At 47.4% G+C, this 25,148-nt stretch overlaps 1 protein-coding gene across 1 annotated transcript in view; it reads right to left on the bottom strand.

Annotated features, from left to right (window-relative positions):
• Positions 1–7,231, bottom strand: part of CASTOR2 (cytosolic arginine sensor for mTORC1 subunit 2) — a 60,000-nt gene extending 52,769 nt beyond the window's left edge. The window contains exon 1 of the mRNA XM_059895928.1: positions 7,007–7,231. Within this exon, the coding sequence (XP_059751911.1) occupies positions 7,007–7,119 (113 nt within the window). The 5' untranslated portion in view covers positions 7,120–7,231. The remainder of the gene's footprint in view (positions 1–7,006) is intronic.
• Between the last annotated feature and the right edge of the window lie 17,917 nt (positions 7,232–25,148).

The raw sequence follows: 25,148 nt of genomic DNA, 5'->3' as shown, positions 1-25,148 counted from the left end.
TTACAACATGGCAGCTGGCTTCCCACAGAGCAAGAGAGAGACAGAGCAAAGCAGTGCCAGGCAGAAGCTATCTTTTTAAGCCCTAGCCCCAGAAGCCTCGCAGTATTGCTTCTGTTCTCTTCTGCTCATTAGAAGAAAGTCACTAATCCAGACCCCACACTTAAAGGCAAGGGAGGTCTAGCTTTTGAAGGGAACAGTGTCAAAGAATTTGGGGTATTTAAAAACTACCACAGTTACTCTAAAACTAGGGCATGTGTGGTGGAGAGATGGGGCAAAGCCAGAGAGGACAGAAGTCAGACCAAAGAATATTCACAATGTCAGATAAGGATCAGGGGGCAGCCTGAGAACGGTTTTGAGCAAGGCAGAGATACAGTCAGAGATTCAGAGTGAACCATGACATCTACCCCAGCAGCACCTCTGGTGAGGCCACAGGGCCTCCACGCAGCCCCCGCAGTACCAGGGGTCCCCTCCTTCTGGGTCTTTGGGCCTCTCACCCTCTACCTTTGGCAGAGAACACACCTTTTCTTCCCACTGGACCAAAGCTCCTTTTGTGTCTTCCACTGGGCCCTGCACACAGCAGGTGCACGTTGCAGGGTTTCTGCATGAACAAAACATACCAATTTGCACCAACCCCAAGCTGTGGTCACACGGGCCACAAGTCCCAGCCTGCACTCTGCATACACCTTTCTCTTTCCAGCCTCCAGGCCTTTGCTCCTGTGGTTCCTCCTGCCCAGAGGGCTCTGGCTGTGCTAACCATTTGCATTGTCCTGGAGGCAGACGGCACTGGTGGCAAAGCTGTTTGGATAATTCAGGGGGGAGATGAGGAGGACTGGCGCCGGCAGAAGCAGGGGGCTTGGGTGAGGGGGGCGACCTCGCTAAGCAGTTGGATGTGGGGCAGGCCAAGGACAACTCTGTGCTTTCCATACCTGGTGCTTGGGAGTTGGGGCTGAGCCAGCCTCTTTCTCTGGGGCAGCAACAGGTCATGGATACCCCAGGTGGGCGTGGGAATTGGCTCTGGGGCTCACCCTGTGCTCTCCCCACCTCCTCCATCTGTGCCCACCCCCTCCTGCTCCCTGCCCGGCCTGTCTTCTTTCATCCCCAGCACCTCTACCTCCTGACATTTCCCTATTCCACCCAGACTCAGCTCACAGTGCCACCTCTTCTAGGAAGCCTTACTTGCTTGCAGCTGTGGGATGCTACAGCATTTTGGCTGCCCCTTTCAGAGCCCTAAATGCCTGGCGTCCTTGGCGAGGTACCTGGAGGGCAGTGACAGAATCTCCACTTCCTAAGTCAGAATGTGATTGTATGCGCATTAAGAAGCCTTAAAAAAATCTCCTAACCCTGGGCTTTTCCAATTCTGCCTCCGCAGACTGTCCCTGACCAGCTTAAAGGGCATATTCTCTCTCAGCTAATGCTTACTGGGGTTTACAGTGGACCAGGCTCTATTTGAAGTGCTTGTCATGGTTTGTCTAAGTCCTCACAACAGCCTAGGCAGTGGACATGATCACTACCCGTTTTAGAAACTGAGCACACAGAGAGGTCAAGCATCTTGCCCAAGGTCACACCGCCAGGATGTAGGGGTGCTGGGATTCCACCCCAGGTGCCGGGTCCCAGGCCCTAACTCCCCTGCCAGCCTGTCTTTCTCTAATGCAATCAAACAGTGGCTTCAGCCCCATGCACTCAAGAAAACAGTGGACTCTGAATGGACTTTTTGCAACTTTGAGCTTTTCTCCTGTAAATGCCTCTACCCGAGACTTTCAGACTGCGGGTCCGGCCCAAGTGGGCAGTGTGGGTTTCTGTGAGCACGTGCTTACTGCATATCACTTCGGTGCTTTTTCTTGCCAATCAAATGAGATGGACTTTCTGGATACAAGCATTTCACAGGCAAAAAAAGAGGGTGCTGCAGCTTCCTGTCACCTGAACTTGCATTTCAGGATAATGATCTTGCCCCTGCCCCCACTTCATTGCCATGGACTCTCAGTGGCCCCTGGGGAGTGGATGTCCAAACCGGTGTGATTTTAGACCTGGCTGAGTGGTCTCAGGACAGGTTCTGCGACCCCACTTCCTGGGTTCAAATCCCAGCTCTGCTACTTTTGTGTGTCCTTGGGCACTCAAGGTCCTCAGTTTCCTCATCTGAAAAATGGGGACAATCCAGCTCCAACTTTAGAGGGTTGCTGTGAGGATTAAATGAACTAACAGATATATGGTGCTTGGAACAGTGCCTGGAATGTAGTAAATGCTTTACAAGTGTCAGCTATTATTGTTGTCATCGTTGTTTTTAACCGTACACTTATTAATTATTCCCAGTTTTCCCTTCCGGGGTTGCAGACAGCAAATTGGGGTCCCCAAGGAGCCCCACCTCCCAGTGGCCACAAGCTTCCAGGCAGCCGGCCCCAGCTGCAGTGGTGGATCCTGATTAGTTCATGATAGTCTCATTTCCTGTAACTGTGACTGGTGGAGGCATGCTCATGTGCCTAGTTCTGACCAATGAGATGAGAGTCTGCGTCTGAGGGGGTGTGTTCCCGGAAAGGTTTTCTCATAGACCCTGGGAGGCAACAGCCCTTTCGCTTCCCTGAGTCCTCGCCACCCCGTCCTGTGACTGCCCATAATGCCTGGAGCTGCCTCAGCCATTCCACAGAGCCAAAGAGAAAGACCGGGCCCTTGATGACATCACCAAGCCTTTAAGTTACCAACCCTCAAACAGCCGGATTCATGACCTCATCGCGCAAAGTTCATACTTCTTATTGTTTGGGCCAGCTTATTTGCAGTCCAAAGGAGCCTGCTGATATTCCATGGTTGGTCACATTACATCTTTTTGAGATTAAGCCCATCATACCAGAGGAAGGATCTGAGCTCAGCTGTGCTCTCAGGGAAGACTTCCTGGAGGAGGTGAGGCTAAAATGGAATCTAAAAGAAGGAGCAGGTGGACAAGGGGGGTAGGGCAAAGAGCAACATTCCAGGCAGACAGACAAAGGCCTGAGGCTAGAGACACTATAGCGTGTGTGTATGCACGCAAATAATCTTTGTGGCTGGGAGCCATGTGAGATGAGACTGGAATGGTGGGGTGGGCTGCTGGCGGGCCCTTGGCCAGGCTACAGAACCTCAGGCTATCACAGGGCGAAGCTCTGTGGTAGCCTTGATTTTGCTCAGCCAGGATCTCCGCCTCCAGCTTTGTGCCTAGAATAAGTGCACTCAGCCTGCCTTCTGCCCCCTATTCCAGCCACACTCAGATGCTACCCCGAGAGTTGGGGCAAGGGCACTGGGCCTTGTTTCTCCAGGTGTGATTCAGCCTGCCGAGCCTCTTCCAGCCCCCAAGGCACTCAGAAAAGACTCTGGCTGGAATCTGGGTCACTCTGCACGAGTCAGACATCCATCAGATAGGCAGTTACTAAGTGCCTACAAAGCAGTGTGCTAAGCACAGCAGAGAAAGGACCTGGTTCAAATCCCAATCCTGTTTCTTCCCAGCTGTGTGACCTTGAGCAGGCCACTTTACTTCTCCAAACCCAGTGTCTTCATCTCTTTGGAACAGATGGTAAAATCAGTGGTAGCTCTGTTATCTCTGGTACTGGAAGTGGGGTGGGGGGAGAAGGAAAAGATAAAAAGATGCACAAAAAGCTTCCTGAAAGTAAGGTTTATAATCTAGGTGGTGGGAGAATAAGACAAGCAAACGATATACTGTTATGGAAAAAAGTTCAGAAGTGATGAAAGGTTAAGGGGAGGAAGTAGAAAGTCTAGATGGGAAGTGATGAGGGACACGCATTCCTGGCAGAAGATAAGGCCCACAGAGGCAGGGCGGAAGGGATGCAGAAAGATCTACAGGTTCCATCCCGTGCTCCTAAAGCTTTAGAACAGTACGCTGCAAATACAAGGGCTGGACATAACTGTTGAATATGGTGTCATTGAACCTGTAATAGCAAATCTCTAAGCTTGAGCCAGAAAGATGCTGATTCAAATCTGGGCTCTACCACTTACAGCATGACCTTGAATGAGTCACTTAACATTTGAGCCTCAGATTCCTTCATTGCAGATTCCTTCATTCCACCTAATTCACAGAGTTGTACTGTGGCATATGCAGGATACTGAACCAGGATCTGGCTAATTCCTATTTTAAAGCCCTAAGATACAGTGCCACCTCCTGCAGGAAGCCTCCCAGGCTCCCTCAGGCAGTCCCCCAGATCCTTCTGCTAGCCCCTAGGTACTCCCTTCCCTGCTGTATTGTGATTGCCTCTTCTTCCTTTCCCACCAGGCTCTGGGCTTCAAAGAGGAGGAGGCAGGGTATCTCAGCATCTCTTGAACCTAGCTGCACCCGCACACGGAGTGGGCATCTACTGATGCCACATCCCTCCCCAAGCCTCCACCCAGGTAGACATGAGAGGGAGGAAGTGACTAAGTCTGCTGGGGGTGGAGGGAAGAGGGGTTCATGAAAGTTTTGGGTGATAGCACTAGATCTTGAGGGTTGAATAGGAATTTACTGCTGGGGGGTGGGAGGAGGAGGTCCCAGGGAGAGAGAGAGAGAGAGAGAGAACTAAAGCAGGGAGGTGTGAAGGGAAGTAAATTGTGGGTCACACAGTATTTGCCAGAGAGTGACTAAAGATGAGAATTCTGGCTTCAGATCCCAAAGGGTCTCAAATGCCATGCCGAGGATTCACCCCTACAGGGAGTGACTGAAAACTTGTAAACAAGGCACAGTGACAAAAATGACAGGGCTATGGGCCACCACTTGGGGGCAGGTACTGATGGAAGAATCAAAAAAAGGACCAAAAGTTCTACCTGGATGACTGATCATTGAAAATTGCTTAAATAATATATCCACACCCCGCTACCCCTTATACTTGCAGAAAAGCCAATTCCCACAATCATTCCATGCTACACACACACAACAGCTCTGTGAAACCTAGGGGGCCAAGTGGTGCTGTCTTCATTACAGATGGACAAAGTCAGAGCCAGAGAAGGAAAGGGACCTTGCCATGGTCACACAGGCAGTGAGGGGGCTAGTCACAACCTGAAGCCAGTGTCCTGGCCCAGAGTGCTGGGGACGCAGGCCTTTGGCCATTTGACAAATGTGCTCAGCACCTTCTAGGGCCAGACCCTGCACACATGGAGATGACCTTTGACCTCTGAGTCATCTTGAGACTGGACTGGTCACCTGGGCCTCAGACCAGCTGCCTCTTGCAAGAGTGGGAGAAGCGGGACCCACTGAGGGGTGCGGTTTCTGTGGTCAGACAGGTCAGCAGGGGCTCACCCCCAGGACAGGCCTATCTATGAGTCCTCCAAACTGGACCCTGGGCTGGGGGCTGGAAGAGAGCCAATCCCTCCGTAAAGGGAAAGGGGCAGAGGGAGTGGCCCTCTGCTGCCTTTCTAAGAAACCCCCAAATGCCCCCTCCTCCCAGCACCCAGGCCCCGCACAGCAGCAGCCTGAGTCATCATCCCGGTGGTTTGAATGGTAGCCGAGAAATCAGCCAGGGGGCTGCCTGGGGCTGACGGCCAAGGGTTGGAAAAACAAGGCCATTTTCTCTTAACTCCAGCCTTGGAATCTCAAGACAGGCTAGGGGGTGGGGAGCAGAGGGCAGGTAGATGCAGAATGGGTGGGTGTCAACAACCAGACGGGGCTGGGGTGGGGGGCGAGGACGGGGGTGGGGGGAAAGCTCAGAATCCGAGCTGTTGGCTTTTGTTTTCAAATGACCTGTTTAATAATTACCTTTGCAAGCAAAGGAGCCAGGGCCCAGAGAAGGTGCGGATTCCAACCCTCCAGACCCCAGCAAGCAGCCAGAGAAGAAAGTAAACAAGATGCCACTGGCTCTCATTCCATCTCGCAAACAATGGCGGGACTGAGCTGCCCGCTCACACACACACATCGAAGTGAGATTTCCAGGGAAGAACTTTAACAGGCAGATAAGAGGCTCGGACTGAATTATTTCCCCACATCCCGGGAGCTCCCCTGAACTCAGCACCCAAGCGGGGGGGGGGGGTAGCCTAGGGGCCCGGCATTTTAACATTAACCTTGACCTGTAATTTATTCATTCATTTTGCAGAGAAGGAGAACTACCTCCGCCTCAACGCCCGGAAAACCCAGCCAGCAACAACTTCATCTCTTTCAACAGTCACAATGGTGGACAAACAAGGGATTTAAGTTACAGCGGCTAGCTTGCACTCACACTCCACTGGGCTAGGGCTCCTTAAAAAAACACCACCTTAATCCAAGCACCCACCGGGGCTCACAAAAGTCAGACCCTGACCGGCAGTGGGAAAAATCCAACTTGTTTTTTTTTTTTTTTTCAACCTCCCAAGGCCTTCAACTATTTTTCTCCTGCAGCATCCAAGCCCAGCCTCAAGGCAGAGCCATAAACACGCCTGCTCCTCCCTCTTCCACGGTTCGGCAACCGCCCCCCCGCCCCCCCCCCCAAACCTTCCCGGACCCAGAGGAGAAAGAACCACAGCGACCCTCACCCGCAGCCCCCTCCTCTGCCCTCCCCCAGCCGCCCGCGCCGTCCGCAATCCTCGTAGGCACCTTGAGATAAACACCCACTAATGATTTTATGATTTTCTGCTCTGGGTAGCCGCGCTCAGCAGAATCCCTTCCCCCGCCCAGGCGACGGGGGCCGGCCCAACAGAGGGATTGGGGGATGGGGGGGCGTTAGTTTGTTTTTTACACTGCCGCGTCTCCACACCTGTTTTTCATTCATTCATTCGTTCGTTCATTCATTCATTAGCGGATTCGTCACAGCTGCCTCCCCAGCCCTCTGGATCTCGGGGAGAGGATGGGAGGGGGCTAGGGTGGGGGAGACAGCGGCAGGGGTGCATGTTGTAGGGAGGGTCGGGGGGGAAGGACCCCGTTGGAGGGCATTTTGGGTGGCTTTGTCAAACACAAGACGAGCGATGCGGCGGGGGCGGGGCGGGGGCGCTCCCCGGGGCTCGAAGTTGTTTTCCGAGCCGCGGCGGCGAGGACAGCCGCCCGGGTGCGCCTCTTTGTCTCTCCCCGGCCGGCGCCGCGTCCCCGCGCGCTCACCTGGTCTTGGAGGACAAGAAGGCAAGTTTGATCAGGCCGTAGGTGAAGAGCGGGATACTCTCCTTGGCGACGCTGGCAACTTGCAGCCGGTGCTCCAGTATGTGGAGTTCCATCGTCCGCCCGCGCTCCGCGGCAGCTCATCCGCGGGGGGCGAGCCGCGGCCCCCGCCCCCTGCACGCCCAGCCGGCACCAAGCGCCGCGGGCAGCCGGCCCGGTGACCGGGAGCTCGGCGCCGGGCGGGCCGGGGCGGACAAAGGGGAGGCCCGCCAAGCCGCAAGGGGCCGCGGGCGGCGGGCGAGGGCGGCAGCGCTGGCGGAGCAGCAGCGCGCGGCGCCCGGCGCGGAGAGCAGCTGGTGTTCGCTGTAACAAACAACTTGCCACTCAAACGCCGGCCCGCTGGGCATGCGCGGCCGCCGCGGGGCGTGCCGGGACTTGTAGTCGCGCGGCCCGGTCGCCGGCGACCGCTGATGTCAGGGGCTGGGCGGCCGCCCTAGGGGCCCGCCCGATGCGCTTGGGGAAAATGCTGGAGCGCGGGTCCCCGCAGGCCGACGGGGAGGGGGAGGGCAGAAACGGGGGCATTTCGAGCCAGCCTGAGCCTGAGTGCAAGCTCTGTCCCTCAGAGCTCGGGACTAGGCGCTTTTGGGCGCAAAGCGAGTCGCCCACAGAACTCGCGCGCTGGAGGAGACCTGAGTCTGGGAGGGGAGAGATTTGGAGAAACCGGTAATTACAGTGCAGAGAAGCAAAACAGAGAGGGGTGCGGGAGACAGAGATGGGGCCTTGGGGGGTTTCCTGGAGGAGGGGACATCCAGGCTGGGTTCTGAGGGATGAACGGGAGCTCGCTGAGGAGGGGGAGGGGACGCGCGGGGTTGGAGGCCAGCAGTCTTCCAGGCAGAAGGAACAGCGTGTCCAAAGGCACAGAAGCGTGAAAGCCCCCACGGTGCTGTGTTTGGCTTTGTTGGAGCGGAAAATGTGAGGGAGGAGAGGCAAGAGATAAGGCAGGCGCAGTCACCAGGAGTCCGGTCGAGAGGGTCATGTGTGCAGAGCTAATGAGGTGGCCGTTTATCCGGCGGGAGAGAGGGTGATGGGGACTGAGAATTAGGGAAAAGTCCGAAATACACACGAAGGGCTTCCCACCTCCGGGCCGGTGTGCCCGTGACTACGTCCCGCAACGGCTCCCCCTTAATGGCTGACTGGAATTTTGAAATTTTCTAGGTTAAAGTTACTGGTGCTCTGCTCGTTGGCAGAGTAATTTGGGGACGTGATGGGTCAGGTTTACCTGCTGGGCCTGTCTGAGAACTCTCTTGGAGGAAGATTCTGGTCATGCCCTCTCACATTCCTCTCTCAGCCCACCTCTGTGAGGTAGGGACACATCAGGCTACCGCATTTCCACAAAGGGCCTTGAAGCCTGCAATCTGGTGGCTCTTAAAGCGTGTTGACCCCCTTCCCGGTTTACTTTCACTAAAGAATTTATCACCATCTAATAAAGAATATTCTTTTTTGTTTTGCTTGTCTGTCTCCCTCTTCTAGCATCTCAGCTCCATGAAGGCAGTGGTTTTTGTCCTCTGCTGTATTCCCAGTGCCTGAAATGTGGTTGGCAGGTGAGAGACATGCATTCAGTATTCATGGAATGCATAAATGCATACATCTATTCCTTTAGCATCTAGAGGCCTAGAAGGCCCAAAAAGAAATGCATTCAGGGGCCAGGCAATTGTGAAGACGTGTGAAGCAGCTGGGTATCAGACAGTTGGAAATGGTACAGGAGAAGGGTGGCCAACCTGAAGGCATAAAATTTATTAAAACAAAACCCCCAAACCAAAAAACCAACAGGTGAAACCAAACAAACAAGGCTAAAGGCAGGATTTGGTCAGTTTTCTGACTTCTGCTTTGGATGGCCTAAGTCAGTAGTTTTTAATCTGCAAGCCATGACCCATGAGTGGGTGGTGAAATCAATTTAGCAGGGCATGACTAGCATTAAAAAATAAATAATACTGAATAGAAAATTACACAGAGCTTTGCACATAGTATGGGTAGGTTACTATTATCTTTTCTGTGTTCCAGGAAACTTTCGTTTTGGCCACACATGTACGTGTGGGCACGCAGGCATGTGTGTGCGTCTCTGTGCGTGCATGCACTGGATCTTTATGCAAAGGTATTTCTTTTTGTGCGTCTTGGTCAAAAACATTTGAAAACACCGGGCCTTCTAGTTAATAAAGCCAGACTATTGTAAAGTTTGCAAATTTAGACCATGTTGGTTGGATTTATAGAATTGCTTTCACTGAGCTATATTTGGTGCTTAAGATTTCTGTGACACTGACACCTGAAATGAATGTTGGGATGTTGAGCAAACTGACCTCTAGGTTGCCAAATCCAGAGGATGGTTTCAGGCTGGGGCTAGGGTGAGACATTCACTCTCAAGGTCATGCAAGTACTGGCGTGGCATGTTCTCATGGATTTCACTCCTCTCTTGATTCCTTAGCATTGTACTCTTCTGGTCCTATCCTGGTTCTTCTGGTTTTCCCTCTTTGGTTTCTCCTCCGCCCAACCCTAAAATGAGCAGAGGCCCACCTGGTGTTCCTGCCTATAGTGTATTTTTACAGCAGTGGCTGCCAGTGAATCATGCCTCCTGGTAAGCCATCCCACACTGACTTTGGGTTTGGCCGTGTGAATTTCTTTGGCCAATGAAGTCTTACCTTGGTAGCACATGTACTTGGTAAGTCCTGCGCATTGAGACTTGCCCACTTGGATGCTCCCCTGAGGCCACTATGCTGTAAAGAAGCCCAAGTGAAAGTTAACATGGAAAGAGAGGCCCAAGTGTTCCAGCTGTTCCAGCTGAGCCCTGTCCCCTGCCGACAGCTGGCGTCAACCAGACATGTGAGTCTTGGACCTTCTAGCTCACTGTCCAGATGAATGCAGCCCCATGAATGAGCCAGGTGAAACCAGAAGAGGAGCTACCCAACCAACCTATAGAAGAATAATAAATACAGCTGACCCCTGAACAACGTGGGTTTAAACTCCTCTGGTCCACTTATACACTGTTTTTTTTTGATAGTGGATAATGCAGTGCTGCAAGATCCATGATTGGTTGCATCTGTGGTTGTGGAGCCGTGGATATGGAGGAGCCACGTATATGGAGGGCCATCTATAAATTATAAACAGATTTTCAACTGCAAGGAGGGTCATCATTCCTAATCCCCTCCTTGCTCAGGGGTCAACTGCAGTTGTTTTTAGCCACTAAGATTTGGAATGGTTTGTTATGCAGAAATACCTAGCTGATACATTCCCTCAACCCTCATCTTCTCTCACTGTGTGGGTGGACTCAGTCTCTGGCTTCTAATATTTTGAGGGCCCGCAAATTGACAGTTCTAGCTCAGAACATGTTCCGGAGGCCCTGACTCACATATCTAACTTCCTAGTCATTGGTGACATCCACCTAAATGTTCACAGGCTTGACCAGCCCAACCTGTTCACACCTTACCTCATCATCTAACGCACCCCAGCCCTTTTCCTCTTCCTCCTGTAGTCTCTGTCTTGGTTGATGACATCATCGCCAATCCCTAAAGTTATCAGCCTGATATGGCATGTTGTGATTTCCAAGATGGTTGCAACAAGATTTTTTATTCTGCGTGCTCTCCTGGCAACGTGACATTGATCATCAACCCATCAAGAGGTGGGTCAATGTTCCCTCCTCTTGCATCTGAGCAGGCCTGTGACCACAGAGGAAACAACACCTGTGACTTTTGAAACTCGGTCATAGCTGCTGATCCTGTTTCCATCTGGTCCTCTTGGGACATTCACTCTCTGAACGCCTCTGTCATGCTGTGAGGAAGCATGGGCCACGTGGACAGATCACAAGTGGAAATTTGTTTTGGTTTGTTAGGGCTGCGTAACAAAATAAGACAGACTGGGGAATTAAACAACAGAAACTTACTGTCTCACAATTCCGGGGGCTAGAAGTTCGAGATCCAGGTGTTGGCAGGGTTGGTTCCTTCTGAAACCCCTCTCCTTGGCTTGTAGATGGCCACCTTCTCCCTGTGTCCTCACGTGGTCTTCTCTCTGTGTGTGTATCTGTGTCCTAATCTCCTCCTCTTATGAGGACACCAGTAATAATGATTAGAGCCCACCCTAATGACCTCATTTTAACTTAATTACCTCTTTAAAGACCCTATTGCCAAATACAATCATATTCTGAGGTAGTGGGGGTTAGGACTTCAACATATGAATTTTGAGGAGTGGTGGGCACAGTTTGGCCCATAGGTTTCAGCTGACAGCCAGCATCACCACCAGACCTGGGAAGAAGCCTTCACCTGACACAAATGAGAGATCCTGAGCAAGAACCGCTCAGCTGAGCCCAATCAGCCTCTCATGAGCGATAATAATAAAATAATTATTGTTGTTCTAAACCACTGCATTTAAATAGCAATAGATTATTGGAATATTCTAGAATCACCCTGGTTGGTGGTGGTGATGAGGGGGTGGGGGACAGGGGAGAGCTGACCAGGGAATTATCCTGGTCAGGATAATTGATACCTCTTGCTTCCCCGCTCCCCCATCTAATCAGTCACCAAGTCTTAATGATTTTGTTTACTGCACACCTCTGTAACCCAGCCTGTCTCTTCACCTTGACCATCATGTTCCCACGTCCTAGATTGTTACAGTGGCCTCCTAATGTCCATTCCATCCTCCTCGTGTTGCCAAGGTAGCTGTTCTATGCTGTGGCCCTACCACCTGTAACTCTTTCAGCGACCATGGCTCTCTTGAGAAAACCAAGCTCAGATCCTCCATAGATGGTCTTAATGTGAAGGGAAGGAGGCTTCCTGCCTCCTAGACCCAATATGGTAGTCATTGGCCAAACATGGCTATTGAGCATTTGAAATGGAGCTAATGCCATGAGAAACAGAAACTTTAATTTTACTTCATTTTAATTAATTTAAAATTAAAAACTGATACTCAATTCAGTTATTGGAAAACATTCAAGTATGTTTGGAAAGAACTGCCAACTGTCCTGGTTTTCCTGGGACTGAGCTTTCAGGATGTGGAACTGTGAGTTTTAAAACCAGGACTTGGGTAAACAGGGATGAGTTGGTGACACTACTTTGAAACAACTTGGTTATGGAAATCTGTGAAATCCAAATACAGATCAAGTGTTGTGGATGAGAATTAAGCATCTGAATGGAGATATGCCATAAATGTCAAATATATTCTGGCTTTCAAAGACTTGGTATGAAAAAAAAAAAAGTAAAGTATCTCATTAAAAATTTCTTATATTGATTACATGTTGAAATGATAGTATTTTGGATATTGGGTTAAATAGAATATATTATTAAAATTAATTCCATCTATTTCTTCTTTACTTTTTAAAATTCAAAGTCACGTATAGCTTGCATTATATTTTTATTAGGCAGCTCTGCTCTAGAGCAGTGGTTCTTAAACTGTGGCTGGTGTCAGAATCACGGGCACTTGGTAAAGATGCTGAGGCCCAGGCCCTGTCCTGCTTTGAGGAGCCTGGGTCTCTGTTCTTCATCAGCTCTCCAGGCCTCAATCACTCTGCCGTGGTGGGGTGGTGTGTGGGAATGTAGATGCCAGCAACCCCTTTCTTCTTAAGTCTGGGGTCTCTGGACCTAAGAAAACAATGCCCAAGAACCGGCAGGACTTCTCGCTCTGGCTGGCTAAGGCCTAGCGTGGGTTTTACCAGCATGGGCTGCTCAGATGGCGTAGGAATGGAAAAAGAAGAGAGGGAGGAGACGGCCAGGAGAACTAAGGGGCATCTTTTTCTGGGGCTCTGATTCTTTCTGGATCCTTCTCTAGTCCCTAGGTGAGCTGACCTCAAATATCTTTCCCTGGGTTTGACAAACAACACTGAGGGCCGTGGGGAGTCACTGAAAGTTCTGAGCCGGGGAGGAGCCCGATGAATTGGATGCCCTGTTGGCCTATTCTGAGGGACCCCAGGCCCCAGCCACCTCCCTTTCCCACACTTTTCCACAGGACTACAGGAAGAAGCCATCTCTCAGATTCTTTGCTAGAGATGGCCCCTCCCACACGCTCGCCTGCACTCCCACAGGAAAGGATTACTGGTGCCCAAAGTGCAGTGGGCTGAATCACTGTAAACTGTCACAGCTTAATCCCCATCAGCCATCATCCTGGTCTCGGGCGGAGGCTCTTCCTTCCTTGGTGCTCCCAGGCCTGCCCAGCCTCGCCAGGAGCCCCCAGAGACCAGGTCCCAGCTCTGTGCTGCAAATCCACACTTAGACACCAGGTGTCACTCAGCCCCACCAAGGGAGAGAGTGTGCGGTGTGGGAAACCAATCAACCAACCAACCAACCACCCAACACTGCATCCTGGAGAACCAGACCTAGTCTGAATTTGGCCTCTATCCCATTCAGTGCTGTGCAAATTACATCTTTCTTTGCTTTGGTTTCCTCATCTGCAAAATGGGCATAATGGTGCCTCTCTCATAGGGCATGTACGTGTGGGGATTAAATGAAAAGAACGCCTTTGGGAAAGCCTCTAGCGCTGCTCCTGGCACTCAGTAGACGCTCAGTAAATATTTGTTGAATGAATTAATGAATTAATGCGTGGATGGGCAGCTCTTTGGCAGTCTGGCCTCAAGGGCAGGCCCCCTCCGTGGTTTCTATTCTACTCCTTCCCGGCTTGTGGCTCCCCGCAGTGAAGGAAGAAAGTAAGGAAATGGGTGTGTCTAGGGCTTCTCCTCGGTGCCTGCGTGTGCCTCATTGCACCTGATTCCCTGGAGAGGTAGGGATTCATATGCTCATTTTACACATGGGGAGACTGAAGCTGAGGGAAGGTCAGGAGGAGAGGACCTGAGGACACAGCTTTTCTTGGGTCTCCCAAGGGCCTGCACCAGGGCTGAGAACACAGTGCTACTAAAGGAAGGCCCACTGGTTGAGTCAATGAGTGAACATCAGGCACCGTGATGACGCTGAGTGCCCCATCCCCTTTCTTGTGACATCCTTGGGCAGGGCTAGGGCAGGACAAGAGGCACCAGAGTCTGTCTTCTCTCTCTCTCTCTGTCTTGGATTATTTCCTTTCATACCGTCCTCCTGCTTCCTCCCCTTCTGTTCCTTAGCCTGTGCCCTTTCAGCAGTATTTTCTCCTTTCTTTCCCTTCCTTCCTTCCTTCCTTTCTTCCTATCTTTCTTTCTTTCTCTTTCTTCCTTCCTTTCTTTTCCTTTCTTTCTTTCTTTCTTTCTTTCTTTCTTTCTTTCTTTCTTTCTTTCTTTCTTTCTTTCTTTCTTTCTTTCTTCCTTTCTCCTTTCCTTTCCCTTCCCTTTCCTTTTCTTCCTTCTTTCATTCTTCCTTACTCCCTGCTTCCCTCCTTCTCCGCCCCCCCCCCCCACCTTTTGTTATAATCTGTGACTGAGGACCAGACTGCATAGCCTCTAAGAACCAAAAGGTTGACATGCTGGACGATAGAGGCTGAGGGGCCTCCACACCCCTACCATTCACACCCCAGTACCTCAGTTTCCTCATCTGTAAATTGGGTTGTTTTAAGGACTTGGGGTGGTATGTGTAGGTGCTGAGTACAGGCCTGACCGATGGGAAGAGCCTGATGGGTGTGAAACGTTTCTGATGTTATTTCACCTGTGCCTAAGGCAGGCCTCACTGCAGCTCTTTAATGTCCTGGGAACTGATTCTGGAGAGCATCAAGGTCTGAGATTCTGAAGGTATGATTTGGGGTAAATTGTGCATCAATTTCGTGATCACTAAAATGCAAGTGTCTGGATGGCTGCTTCCCAGGAAAGTGGTGAGCCATTGATCATTAGGTTGTTGGGAAAATGATAGCTGAGTCCTGTGGAACTAACACACAGCCTAATTTGGATTGTAAGTTCACGGAGGGTAGGGCTGGGATGATGTGTGGCCTTCCCCGGGGTGGTGTTCATTCAAGGCTTGTGGAGTGACTCAGGATACACATGTGGTGACTGGCAAGTAGGGGTGGCCTGAGGGTCCCGAGTGACCCTAGATCCAAAGTAGCCCCAGAGTTCCTTCTCGGCAGGTCACAGGAGAGAGAGCTGTACCCAGGACATCTTTTTGCACATTGCAAAGGTGATTTGCTCTCTTGGGAAGGAATCTGGTCTCTTTAATATCCTTTGTGAAGATGCAGAAACATCTGCAGTGGAGACTGCTGGGATTGCTCATGAGATATTAGCCACATCTCGGTGAAAAGAGCAATTTATCAGAGGACGTTCCTTCCAGTGACAGAGAACCTTTCAGAACTTGATTGCACTTAATGTACCAGCCTTTCCAAAGTATTTTATTCCACCCTCAAATGAGATAATGAAGCCCTTTAATTTACTGTTCAACTCCCAGAGAGAGTGAGCTGGTCAGGCCCGAGGAGACAGAAGGCTGGACCCAGGCTCAGGAGGCCCAGTGCACCTGGTGTGTCATCATGGCCTTCTCAGCCTGGAGCTGCCCATCTCCTGTTGGGAGGTGGTATGGAGCCCCAGGCAGCCCAGGGTAAATCCCAGTCTTGCAGTTTTCTTCCTGTGTGTCCCCAAGCCAGTCACTTACTCTCTTGAAGCCTCGGTTTCATCATCTGTAGAATGGGGATGGATGATAACACTGGCACGGCAGGGTTGTGGTAATGATTAGGGAGGATATGGCTAAGAGGGCAGTCGTCTGGCACTGGGTAGATGCTCAATAAATGGCAATTGTCATTGGGGAGTGAAATCGAGCCCTGAGACCTCAGAGGAAGTCGTTCTTGCTGCTGGTCCTGGGCAACGTTCACATCCATGGCTCCACCCTGGAATCACACCGTCAGCACCAAATAAAACAGCCTTCAAGGCCTTCACCTCCTGCTTATCTGCCCGTCCCATCCTGACCATTTCAGTGGATCTCGCCCACTCAGACAAATAGATGAGGGATGGATGGCTGTCAAAACTCAGCCATGGGCAGCGTCAGAGCCCATGCTGGACCTTGCCCAAGCCTCCTCCAGCCTCTCGTTTGGACCTGGGAGCCCCTCGACCTCACCCACCCTAGTTCTCACATACATGATGGTGCAAGCCCTGGGTACGTCTAAGGGGCCTCGTTAGATTTGTGTTGATTACAATACTCTCCCCACAAAGCAGTAAAGTTGATTGCTCTTACAATATCAGTATGTTATGATACTTTTCCAAGGATGCAAGTAAAGCATTCTGGGAAAGGGATGTATTTTCTAATTTGCCCAGAGGTCATTATAGATGAATGGTTTACCCTTCTTTCCCCGCCTGCCCCAGTGGCCTTCCCCAGCTCAACCTCATGCTCCCCTTACAGTAGGATTCTGGCATTTGTCCTCTGTTTCCTGCTCTGGCCTGGCGGGACCAGCCAGGACTTGCACTGTTGGCCTCATCTCAGGCTGGCTTTCTGACCGGCTCTTGTCTCCTTCCCTGGGACTCAGAGCCCAGATGGATTCCCGTCAACATCCCCTCCTCCCCTCACTCTGTACACATAGCTCTCACCCTGCTCCTCCTGCTCTGACCTTAGCCTCCCTCCTGATCATCATCCAAACTCATCCTGTGTCTGTACTTGTGGTGGCTGATAATGGCCCTTAAAGATATCCTAGTGCTAATCCCTGGAACCTGTAAATGGTACCTTATATGGAAAAGGGGTCTTTGCAGATGTGATTAAGTTAAGGCTTTTGAGATGGGGAGTTTACCCTGGATTATCCAGGTGGGTCCAATGTAATCACAGCATCTTTACAAGAGAGAGACAGAGGGATATTCGACACAGACAGGAGAAGGTGACATGAACACAGAGGCAGAGATTGGAGTGATGTGCCTGCAAGCCAAGGAATGCTGGCCACCATCAGAATCCAGCCACCAGGATTCTCCCCTGGAGCTTCTAGAGGGAGCACAGCCTTGATGACACCTTGATTTCTGCTCGGGAATACAGATTTTGGATTTCTGCCTTCCAGACCTGTGCGAGAATAAATTTCTGTTGTTTTAAGCCACCAAATTGGTGGTCATTTGTGACAGCAGCCATGGGAAACTAGATCAGTGTTCATCCTCTCTGGGGAAATCCTTTGCCTGGTCCAGCTTAGCTCTTGCCCCTGACTCTGTTTTGGTCCCCATGGTCCTGGCCCTGAAGGGAGCACCCTAGCTCTTCGGATGGGCCTGGACACTTGATGCTGCAGTGCCAGATCCCACTCCTGACAGGGGGTTTGGGGACCTTAGGATCAGCTGCATAGGTGTTATCTGCTGGCAATCAACCACAGGACCCACTGGGTGGTAGGCCCTCCAAGAGGACCTTAAGCTTATCCCTCCTCCCCTATAGAATAATCAAGGCTCATTATGGGTGGGGAACTGATCAGACAGTTCAGAAGAGCATTGGCTGAGGTCCTACCTTGTGCTAACTATATGATGAGTGCTTGATATACATTGTCTCTTCTAGTACCTTTCTCCAGTCTGGGGATAAAAATGGTAATAAAATGTATTCCTCTGGCTTATTTCCTTTCTGCTCTAATGGGACCTCTTTGCGTTTCAAAGTTTCCAGGAGCCCTAGGGGGGTCTCACTAGTGCTCACTAACATTCTTCCATCACTTCTTATTGCCATTTTCCTCCTCCTATGATTGACTTTCAAGCTGGGATGGCTGCTCTCAAGCTTTCTGCTGTCTCCTTCCCCCTTGCTGTGGCCCCGGCTCCTCGAAAGGCCGAGGACCTCTCTAGGATGAAGGTTGGTTCCGCCACAGCCCAGGCCTCTGAGCCTAGAAGGGAGTTTCCTCTCCCCACTTGTCCCTCCAGGCTTGCTCTCCATGGTCACACAGCTACAGAATGTGCCATGTCAGCTCTCAGTATTGTGCAGATATCTTAGGGAAAGGGCTTGCCACAGATTGTATTCTCCCAAAAATGGAAGGAACGATGTCTCCCATCCCACATGGTCTTCCTACGATGTGACTCTGACGCTCCTTCTCCTCGGATACGGATGGATTTGTGACTGTGGCAGAAGTGACACAATGGGTTGTAAAGAGTGTTTTAGCTTCCACTGGTTTGCTTGGGATGCTTGCTCAGGGGACCCAGCCACCATGCTATGACGAAGCCCAAACAGCGCATGGAGAGGCCCACTCGGAGAGGAACTGAGGTTCCCTGCCTATGGCTTGCGCCCACCTTCCAGCCATGTGAGTGCGCCGTCTTAAAAAGTGAACGGTCCAGCCTTAGGCAGCCACCCTAGCTAATGCCGACTGTAGCAGAGATGGGCTGTCCCCGCTGAGCCTTGCCCAAACCATGGATTCGTGAGTAGAATAAATGTTTGTTGTTGTTTGAAGCCGCCAAGTGCGGCATGGTTTGCTTCACTGCAATGGACAATGCATACAGAATTCCTCCAGTTTTCTTTTGTATTCTCCTTCCCTGGGACTCCGACCTGGAGCCATGGGACTGAGCCCAGGGCCAGCCTAAAAGACTGATCTGGCTCCATCCACTTGGGAATTACATTTCCCTTCCCTCAGGCTGAGCCTCTTCCTGGGAAGCTCTTGGGTACCTCTCACAAACTGACCCGTGGGGGCAACTTCACTGGTCCTCCGGAATTGACTGGACATCCTTAAATCCTGGAGGACCAGAGTTTAGATTAAAGCCAGGACATCTTCACTTCCTTCTTATCCGCCCCTAGTCACAATCTCAGTTATTTTATGAGGGGGAAACTGACGCTCAGTGAAATTGGATCACTCTCCCAGGGAATACAGCTAGGAAGTGGAAGACTGAGATTTGGATCCACGTCTGTCTGCCTTTCCACTAGCCTGAGGGCTGCTTCTCTGTGTTGTGTGCAGAGGCTGATGCTCCAGAGGGGTCCCCTTGTGTCTCACTAAGGCCATAAGCCACTTCATCGTCCTCTCACAGATTCCCCTCAAAAAAGATATACGTTTAAATGGCTAATAAGCACATGAAAAGGCACTCAACCTCATTAGCAGCCAGGAGATGCAAATTAAAACCCCAAGTGGGAATTCCCTGGCAGTCCAGTGGTTAGGACTCTGCCCTCTCACTGCCAAGGGCCTGGGTTTGACCCCTGGTCGGGGAACTAAGATCCCACAAGCCATGCGGCGTGGCCAAATGAACAAAACAAAACAAAAAACAAACAGACAACCCCAAGCATACCCCTACTGTGATTGAATGCAAAAGTGCCTCTCTCAGACCACCTTCCATGGATATGTGACCCCACCAGCCATTTTGGCCAACTCAGGCCATTCCCTCTTTAGTGCTCCCTCTGGGGTCAGTGGAGGCTCACTTTCTCCCTCTTCTTGCACCTGCTTCCTTCCTGACCACAGGTGTTGATCTCAAGAGCACTTCTTAATAAATATTCTGCATGCTAAACTCTATCTTTGTGTCCAGGGGAACCTCACCAGTGACAACTACACATCCACTAGAATGGCTGAAATATTTTGAAAAAAATTTATCCTGTTTTTCACGTTTTGAAACATTATAAACTGGAAACAGACCCACACATATATGGCCAATTGATTTTTGACAAAGGTGCAAAGGCAATTCAATGGTGAAAGGATAATCATTTCAACAAATGGTGCTGGAACAACTGGACACCCATATGGAAAAAAAAAAAGCAAACAAGCAAAAAAAAAAAAAAAAAAAAAAGAATCTTGATTACCTATCACAACTTGTACAAAAATTAACTCAAAATGGATCATAGACCTAAAAGTAAAACCTAAAATTAAAATACTCCCCAGGAGGAAACATAGGAGAAAATCTTTGTGACTTCAGGTTAGACAAAAGTTTCTTAGTTATAGCTTCTATATCCATGAGGTGTAAAAGAAAAATATGCTAAATTAGATTTCATCAAAATTAAAAACATCTGATTTTCAAAAGACATTCTTATGAAAATGAAAAGACAAGCTACAGACTGGGAGAAAATATTTACAAAACACATGTGATAAAGAACTTGTATCCAGAATATAAAGAATCCTGAAAACTCAATAAGAAAACAAATAACCCAATTAAAAATGGTCCAAAAAATTGAACAAACCATGCAGACAAGAAGATATGTGGATGGCAGATGAACACATGAAAGGATATTGAGCATCTTGAGCTATTAGAGAAATGCAAATTAAAACCAAAATGAGTTACTAGTAGAGACCTCTTACAATGATTTAATAAACAAATAAAGAAACAAAGAAACAAATGACAATACCAAGTGCTGGTGAAGATGCAGAGCAACTAGAGCTCATACAAAATTGTACAGAAAACTTGGAAAATGGTTTGGCAGTTTCTTATAAAAGTAAACATACACTCACCATATGACCCAGCGATCCCACTTCTAGTTGTTTACCGAGCAGAAATAAAAACTTGTGTTCACACAAAAACCAGCCCACGTATGTTTACAGCAGATTTATTCATAATTTTCCTTCCTGGAAACAACCCAAATGCACTGTAATTGGGGAATGGATGAATAAATTGATACATCCATACAATGGAATATGATTCAGCAATAAAAAACTGTTGATACACTCAATAACATGGATGAACCTCACACACGTTATGCTAAGTGGATGAAACCAAACTCAAAAGGCTACATACTATATGATTACAAGGGTTGGGAGTAGGGTAAGGGATTTGGTGCCTACCAAGGGGCACCAAGGAATTTTGGGCGGTGATAGAACTGTTCTATATTTTGAGTGTGATAGTGACCACACACCACAACTCACAGAACTGTACACTAAGAAGAGTAAAATTTACTGTATGCAAATAAACTGTACTAAAAGTATTGAACCAAAAAGCATTTTATATAAGTAGTATCATACTGCACGTATCCTTCCTCATCTTGCTTTATTTTTTTTTGCTTACCATTAATGATTTATACAAGTTGACACTATGTATGTAATAATGATACATGTAGCTCTTGTTCATTCATTTTAACTGCTACATCACATTTCTATTATACATTATACCTTAATTTGTCTATTCGTTCTTCTTCTGGTGGACATTTCTTTTTTTTTTTTTTAATAAATACATTTATTTATTTATTTTTGGCTGCGTTAGGTCTTTGTTGCCACGTGCGGTCTTTCTCTAGTTGCGGGGAGTGGGGGCTACTCTTTGTTGCGGTGCGCGGGCTTCTCATCGCGGTGGCTTCTCTTGTTGTGGAGCACAGGCTCTAGGCTCGGGGGCTTCAGTAGTTCTAGCACACTGGCTCAGTAGTTGTGTCTCGCAGGCTCTAGAGTGCAGGCTCAGTAGTTGTGGCGCACGGGCTTAGTTGCTCCGCCGCACGTGGCATCTTCCCGATACAGGGATCGAACCCGTGTCCCCTGCATTGGCAGGTGGATTCTAAACCACTGTGCCACCAGGGAAGTCCCTTTGTGTCTGTTTTTTTCCTTCTGTTTTAAGCAATGTTGCAATAAACATTCCTGTAAATGTATTCTGGAGTACAGGTGCTGAGATTTCTCTCTTGGATGTTTACTGAAAAGAGTAAATTGAATAGAGACAAAAACTGTGAGCATCTTCACTTTGCTCTCCAAGGGCTTATACAACTGACTCTACCAGCAACGTATGAGAATTTCTTTCTTCTATATCTCCATCAAAAATTGTATTATCAGACTTTAACTTCTGCTTAGCTGATGAATGTAAAATGGTATCTCGTTGTTTTATTTCGCAATTTCCCTGATTACTAGTGAGGTTGATTTATATGTTTGTTGGTCATTTGGGTTTTTTCTTCTGTGAATTGCCTCTTCATATTCTTTGTCTTTTTTTTTTTTCCCCTACTGTGTTGTACATCTTTTTCTTCTTGATTTGTACCCATTTCCCTGCCCCCCCCGCAACCTCTTCCTGATTGTAATCCCTGTTGGGTAGCAGATATCTTCTCAGTCTGCAGATTGTCTTTTAAAAATTTTAATAGTACCTTTTGTAGATAGAAATTTGTAAATTTATTAGTCTTTTTATTTTTGGTTCATGCTTTTTATGCCCTTTCTAAGAAATCTTTCTCTACCTCAAGGTCAAAAGATATTTTCCTGTAAACTTTAAAAAGTTTTGCTTTTCACATGTATGTCTTTAGTTCACTTGGAATTGATCTTTTTGTATGATGTAGAGATCTAGTTTTATTTTTTATACATAACCCTACACCATTTATTGAAGAGTCCACCCTTTCCCCACTGATTTATATAGGCTTTTGGGCTCTCTATTCTATTTTATTGGTATAGTTGTCTATCCTTACAACACCATCTTAATTATGTAATAAATCTTTCTATCTAATAAATCTGTCTGGGGCTATTCTTGGCCCTTTGCTCTTCTCTATAAATTTTAGAATCATCTTGCCAAGTTCCCAAAGAGAGTTTTAGAGTTTTGGATGTTTTTGAAATTCTATAATATCTAATACATAAATTTAGGTAGAATTGGTACCTTTATGATATTGAATCTTTCTGTCCATGTCTGTGGTATATATTTCTTTACTTACCAGATACTCTTTTGAGTCTTTCAATAATGTTTTGTAATATAGACCATTAGGTTCTTGCACACCTTTCTGCTCCATTTATTTTAAGCACATCATAGTTTTAATTTTTTAATTTTTTTGATATGATAAACAGAATTAAAAGTAATATATTCTACTTATTTGTGGTACATAGGAATGTTATTGATGTTTATATGTCAATATCATGTATAGCAATCTTGCTGATTGCAAGTTTGTGAATAGATTCTTTTGGATTCACTGTGTAGACAGTTATGCTTTCTCTAGATATACTTTTCCTTTTCACTTAATGCTTTTTTATTTCTTTTACTCGCCTTATTTCATTGGCTGGGTACTTTAGTGTAGTGCTAAAAGGAAGCAATGACAAAGGACATCCTTTATTGCTTTGAGTCTAATTGAATTGCCTCTGAAATTTTACCCTTAAATATAATATATGCAGTGATTTTTGAACAATTTCTTTTTATCACATCTATGACATTATATTCTATTTCTAGATTGCGTTTTAAAAATCTTTTAAATAGTATGAATTAGTACAGAATTTTATCAAATGGTTTTCCTGCAGATATTGAGATGATCATATGCTCTTTTTTTCTTTTAATTCTATAGTGTGGCATATTACATTAATAGATTTACTTATTATTCATGAGAGAAATCCCACCTGGCCAGCAACTATTTTATATATATATTTCACTGAAATTAAATTAAATTAGCTGCTAAATTTAATTTGCTGATATTTTATTTAAGATTTTGAAATACATGTTCATAAGTGTATAATGGATCTGTAATTGCCTTTTAAAAAATTATCCTTGTCTGGTTTTGCCATCAAGGTTATCCTGGCTTCATAAAATGAAATAGGTAACTTTCATTCTTTCTGTCCTTTGAAATGTTTTTATAAAAAGCATATATTTTCTGGTCCTCAGAATTTTCAACAAATTTGCCTCTAAGCTTTTTTGAGCTTGGGATAGGTCACTTCTGGATGGATTAGACGTATTTACTAGTGTAGTTACTGTTCGAATGAGTATCTTTCTTTTCATTACTTGCTTTGCTTATTTATACCCTCTTCCTCCTCCTCCTCCTCCTGCCTCATCCTCCTCTTCCTTCTTCTTGCATAGGCTAACTAGTAGTGTCTTTCTTTGATCATTTCCCTCCCCCCCAAAGAACCAGCTTTTGGTTTTGTATTTGGACAGGATATAAATTTGACTGCTACAACAGAAACCTGAAATGATTAATGACTTAAACAAGTCATGCATTATTACCTGTTATGTGCTGAATTGTGTACCCCACCCCCTTGCTCCCTGCAAATTCACATGTTGAAGCCCTTTGAATGTGACTGTATTTGGAGATAGCACCTTTAAAGAGGTAATTAAGTTAAAATGAGGCACCATTAGGACGGATGGGCCCTAATTCAATTTGACTGGTGTCCTTATAAGAAGAGGAAACTTGTACACCTAGAGAGACACCAGACATAAGTGTGCCCAGAGAAAAGACCACGTGAAGATAGAGAGAGAAGTGGGCCATCTATAAGCCAAGGAGAGAGCCCTCAGAAAAAACCAACCCTGCCAACACCTTCATCTTGGACTTTTAGCCTCCAGAACTGTGAGACAATAAATTTCTGTTGTTCAAGCCACCCAGACTGTGATATTTTAGTATGGCAGCCCAAGCAAACTAACACACTATCTCACATAAAGTCCCAGCTTTTATGGAGTTCATTGAGGGCCCAGGCTCTTTCTATCTTTTTGCTCTGCCCTCTTCATCATGATCTGCCTTCATGCCTGCATCCCAGCCAGCTGGAAGAGAAAAAGCGGAAGGGAGAACAAACTACTTCAGTTTACAGATATGACCCAGTACTTTTGCCCACTTCCATGTTTTGTATCGGGCTGCAAAGGTTACTGGGTTGCCACGTGCCTCCTAAAGAGTCTATTACATCGTAGGAAAACAAGAATGGAAAGTGGGGAGCAAGGGCAATTTCTGCTATAAGTTTTTTAAAAAATTCCTTTCTATTTCTTCTTTGTTTTCTAGCTCATTATGTCTGACCTATTTTTGTTATTTCCATCTTTGTACTTTCTTTATGTTTGCTCTGGTGTCCTTTTCCTAGCTCCTTTATTTGATCACATAACTCATTCATTTTAATCTTTGTTGATTTTTAAATTCATGAATATAAGGATACACATTTATCTCTAAAAACTATATTAGTTGCATTATATAAGTGCTACTCTAATTGTCACTTAGTTACAAAACATTTGTAATTTTAAGTACCGTTTCCTCTTTTACCCAGGAGGTATTTAGGATGAAGTTTTAGATTTCCAAGGTTTTAAAAAAATCTCTTTATTCTTGAGTTCCATTTAAATTAAATTATGGTCAGAGAGTGTGGTCTGGATGATAAACATCTTTTTAAAAAATTTGTCAAAGCTCTCTTTATGACTTAATAAATGATTACTTTTTATAAATTTTTCTGTGAAAATTATGAGTATTCTCAATTTATTGGGTTCTCAATTTGTTGGGTGGTACAGTATCTATCTATCATCTCTCATATGTAAACTTCTTTTTTTTTTTTTAAATATATTTTTATATATATATATATATATTTTTTAAAGTATTTGTTATTTATTTATTTATTTATGGCTGTGTTGGGTCTTCGTTTCTGTGCGAGGGCTTTCTCCAGTTGCGGCAAGCGGGGGCCACTCTTCATCGCCGTGCGCGGGCCTCTCACTATCGCGGCCTCTCTTGTTGCGGAGCACAGGCTCCAGACGCGCAGG

This window comes from Balaenoptera ricei, chromosome 15 (genome assembly GCF_028023285.1).
Source record: "Balaenoptera ricei isolate mBalRic1 chromosome 15, mBalRic1.hap2, whole genome shotgun sequence".
NCBI classification, from domain to species: domain Eukaryota; kingdom Metazoa; phylum Chordata; class Mammalia; order Artiodactyla; family Balaenopteridae; genus Balaenoptera; species Balaenoptera ricei.
This window is presented reverse-complemented; position numbering and strand designations above follow the sequence as displayed.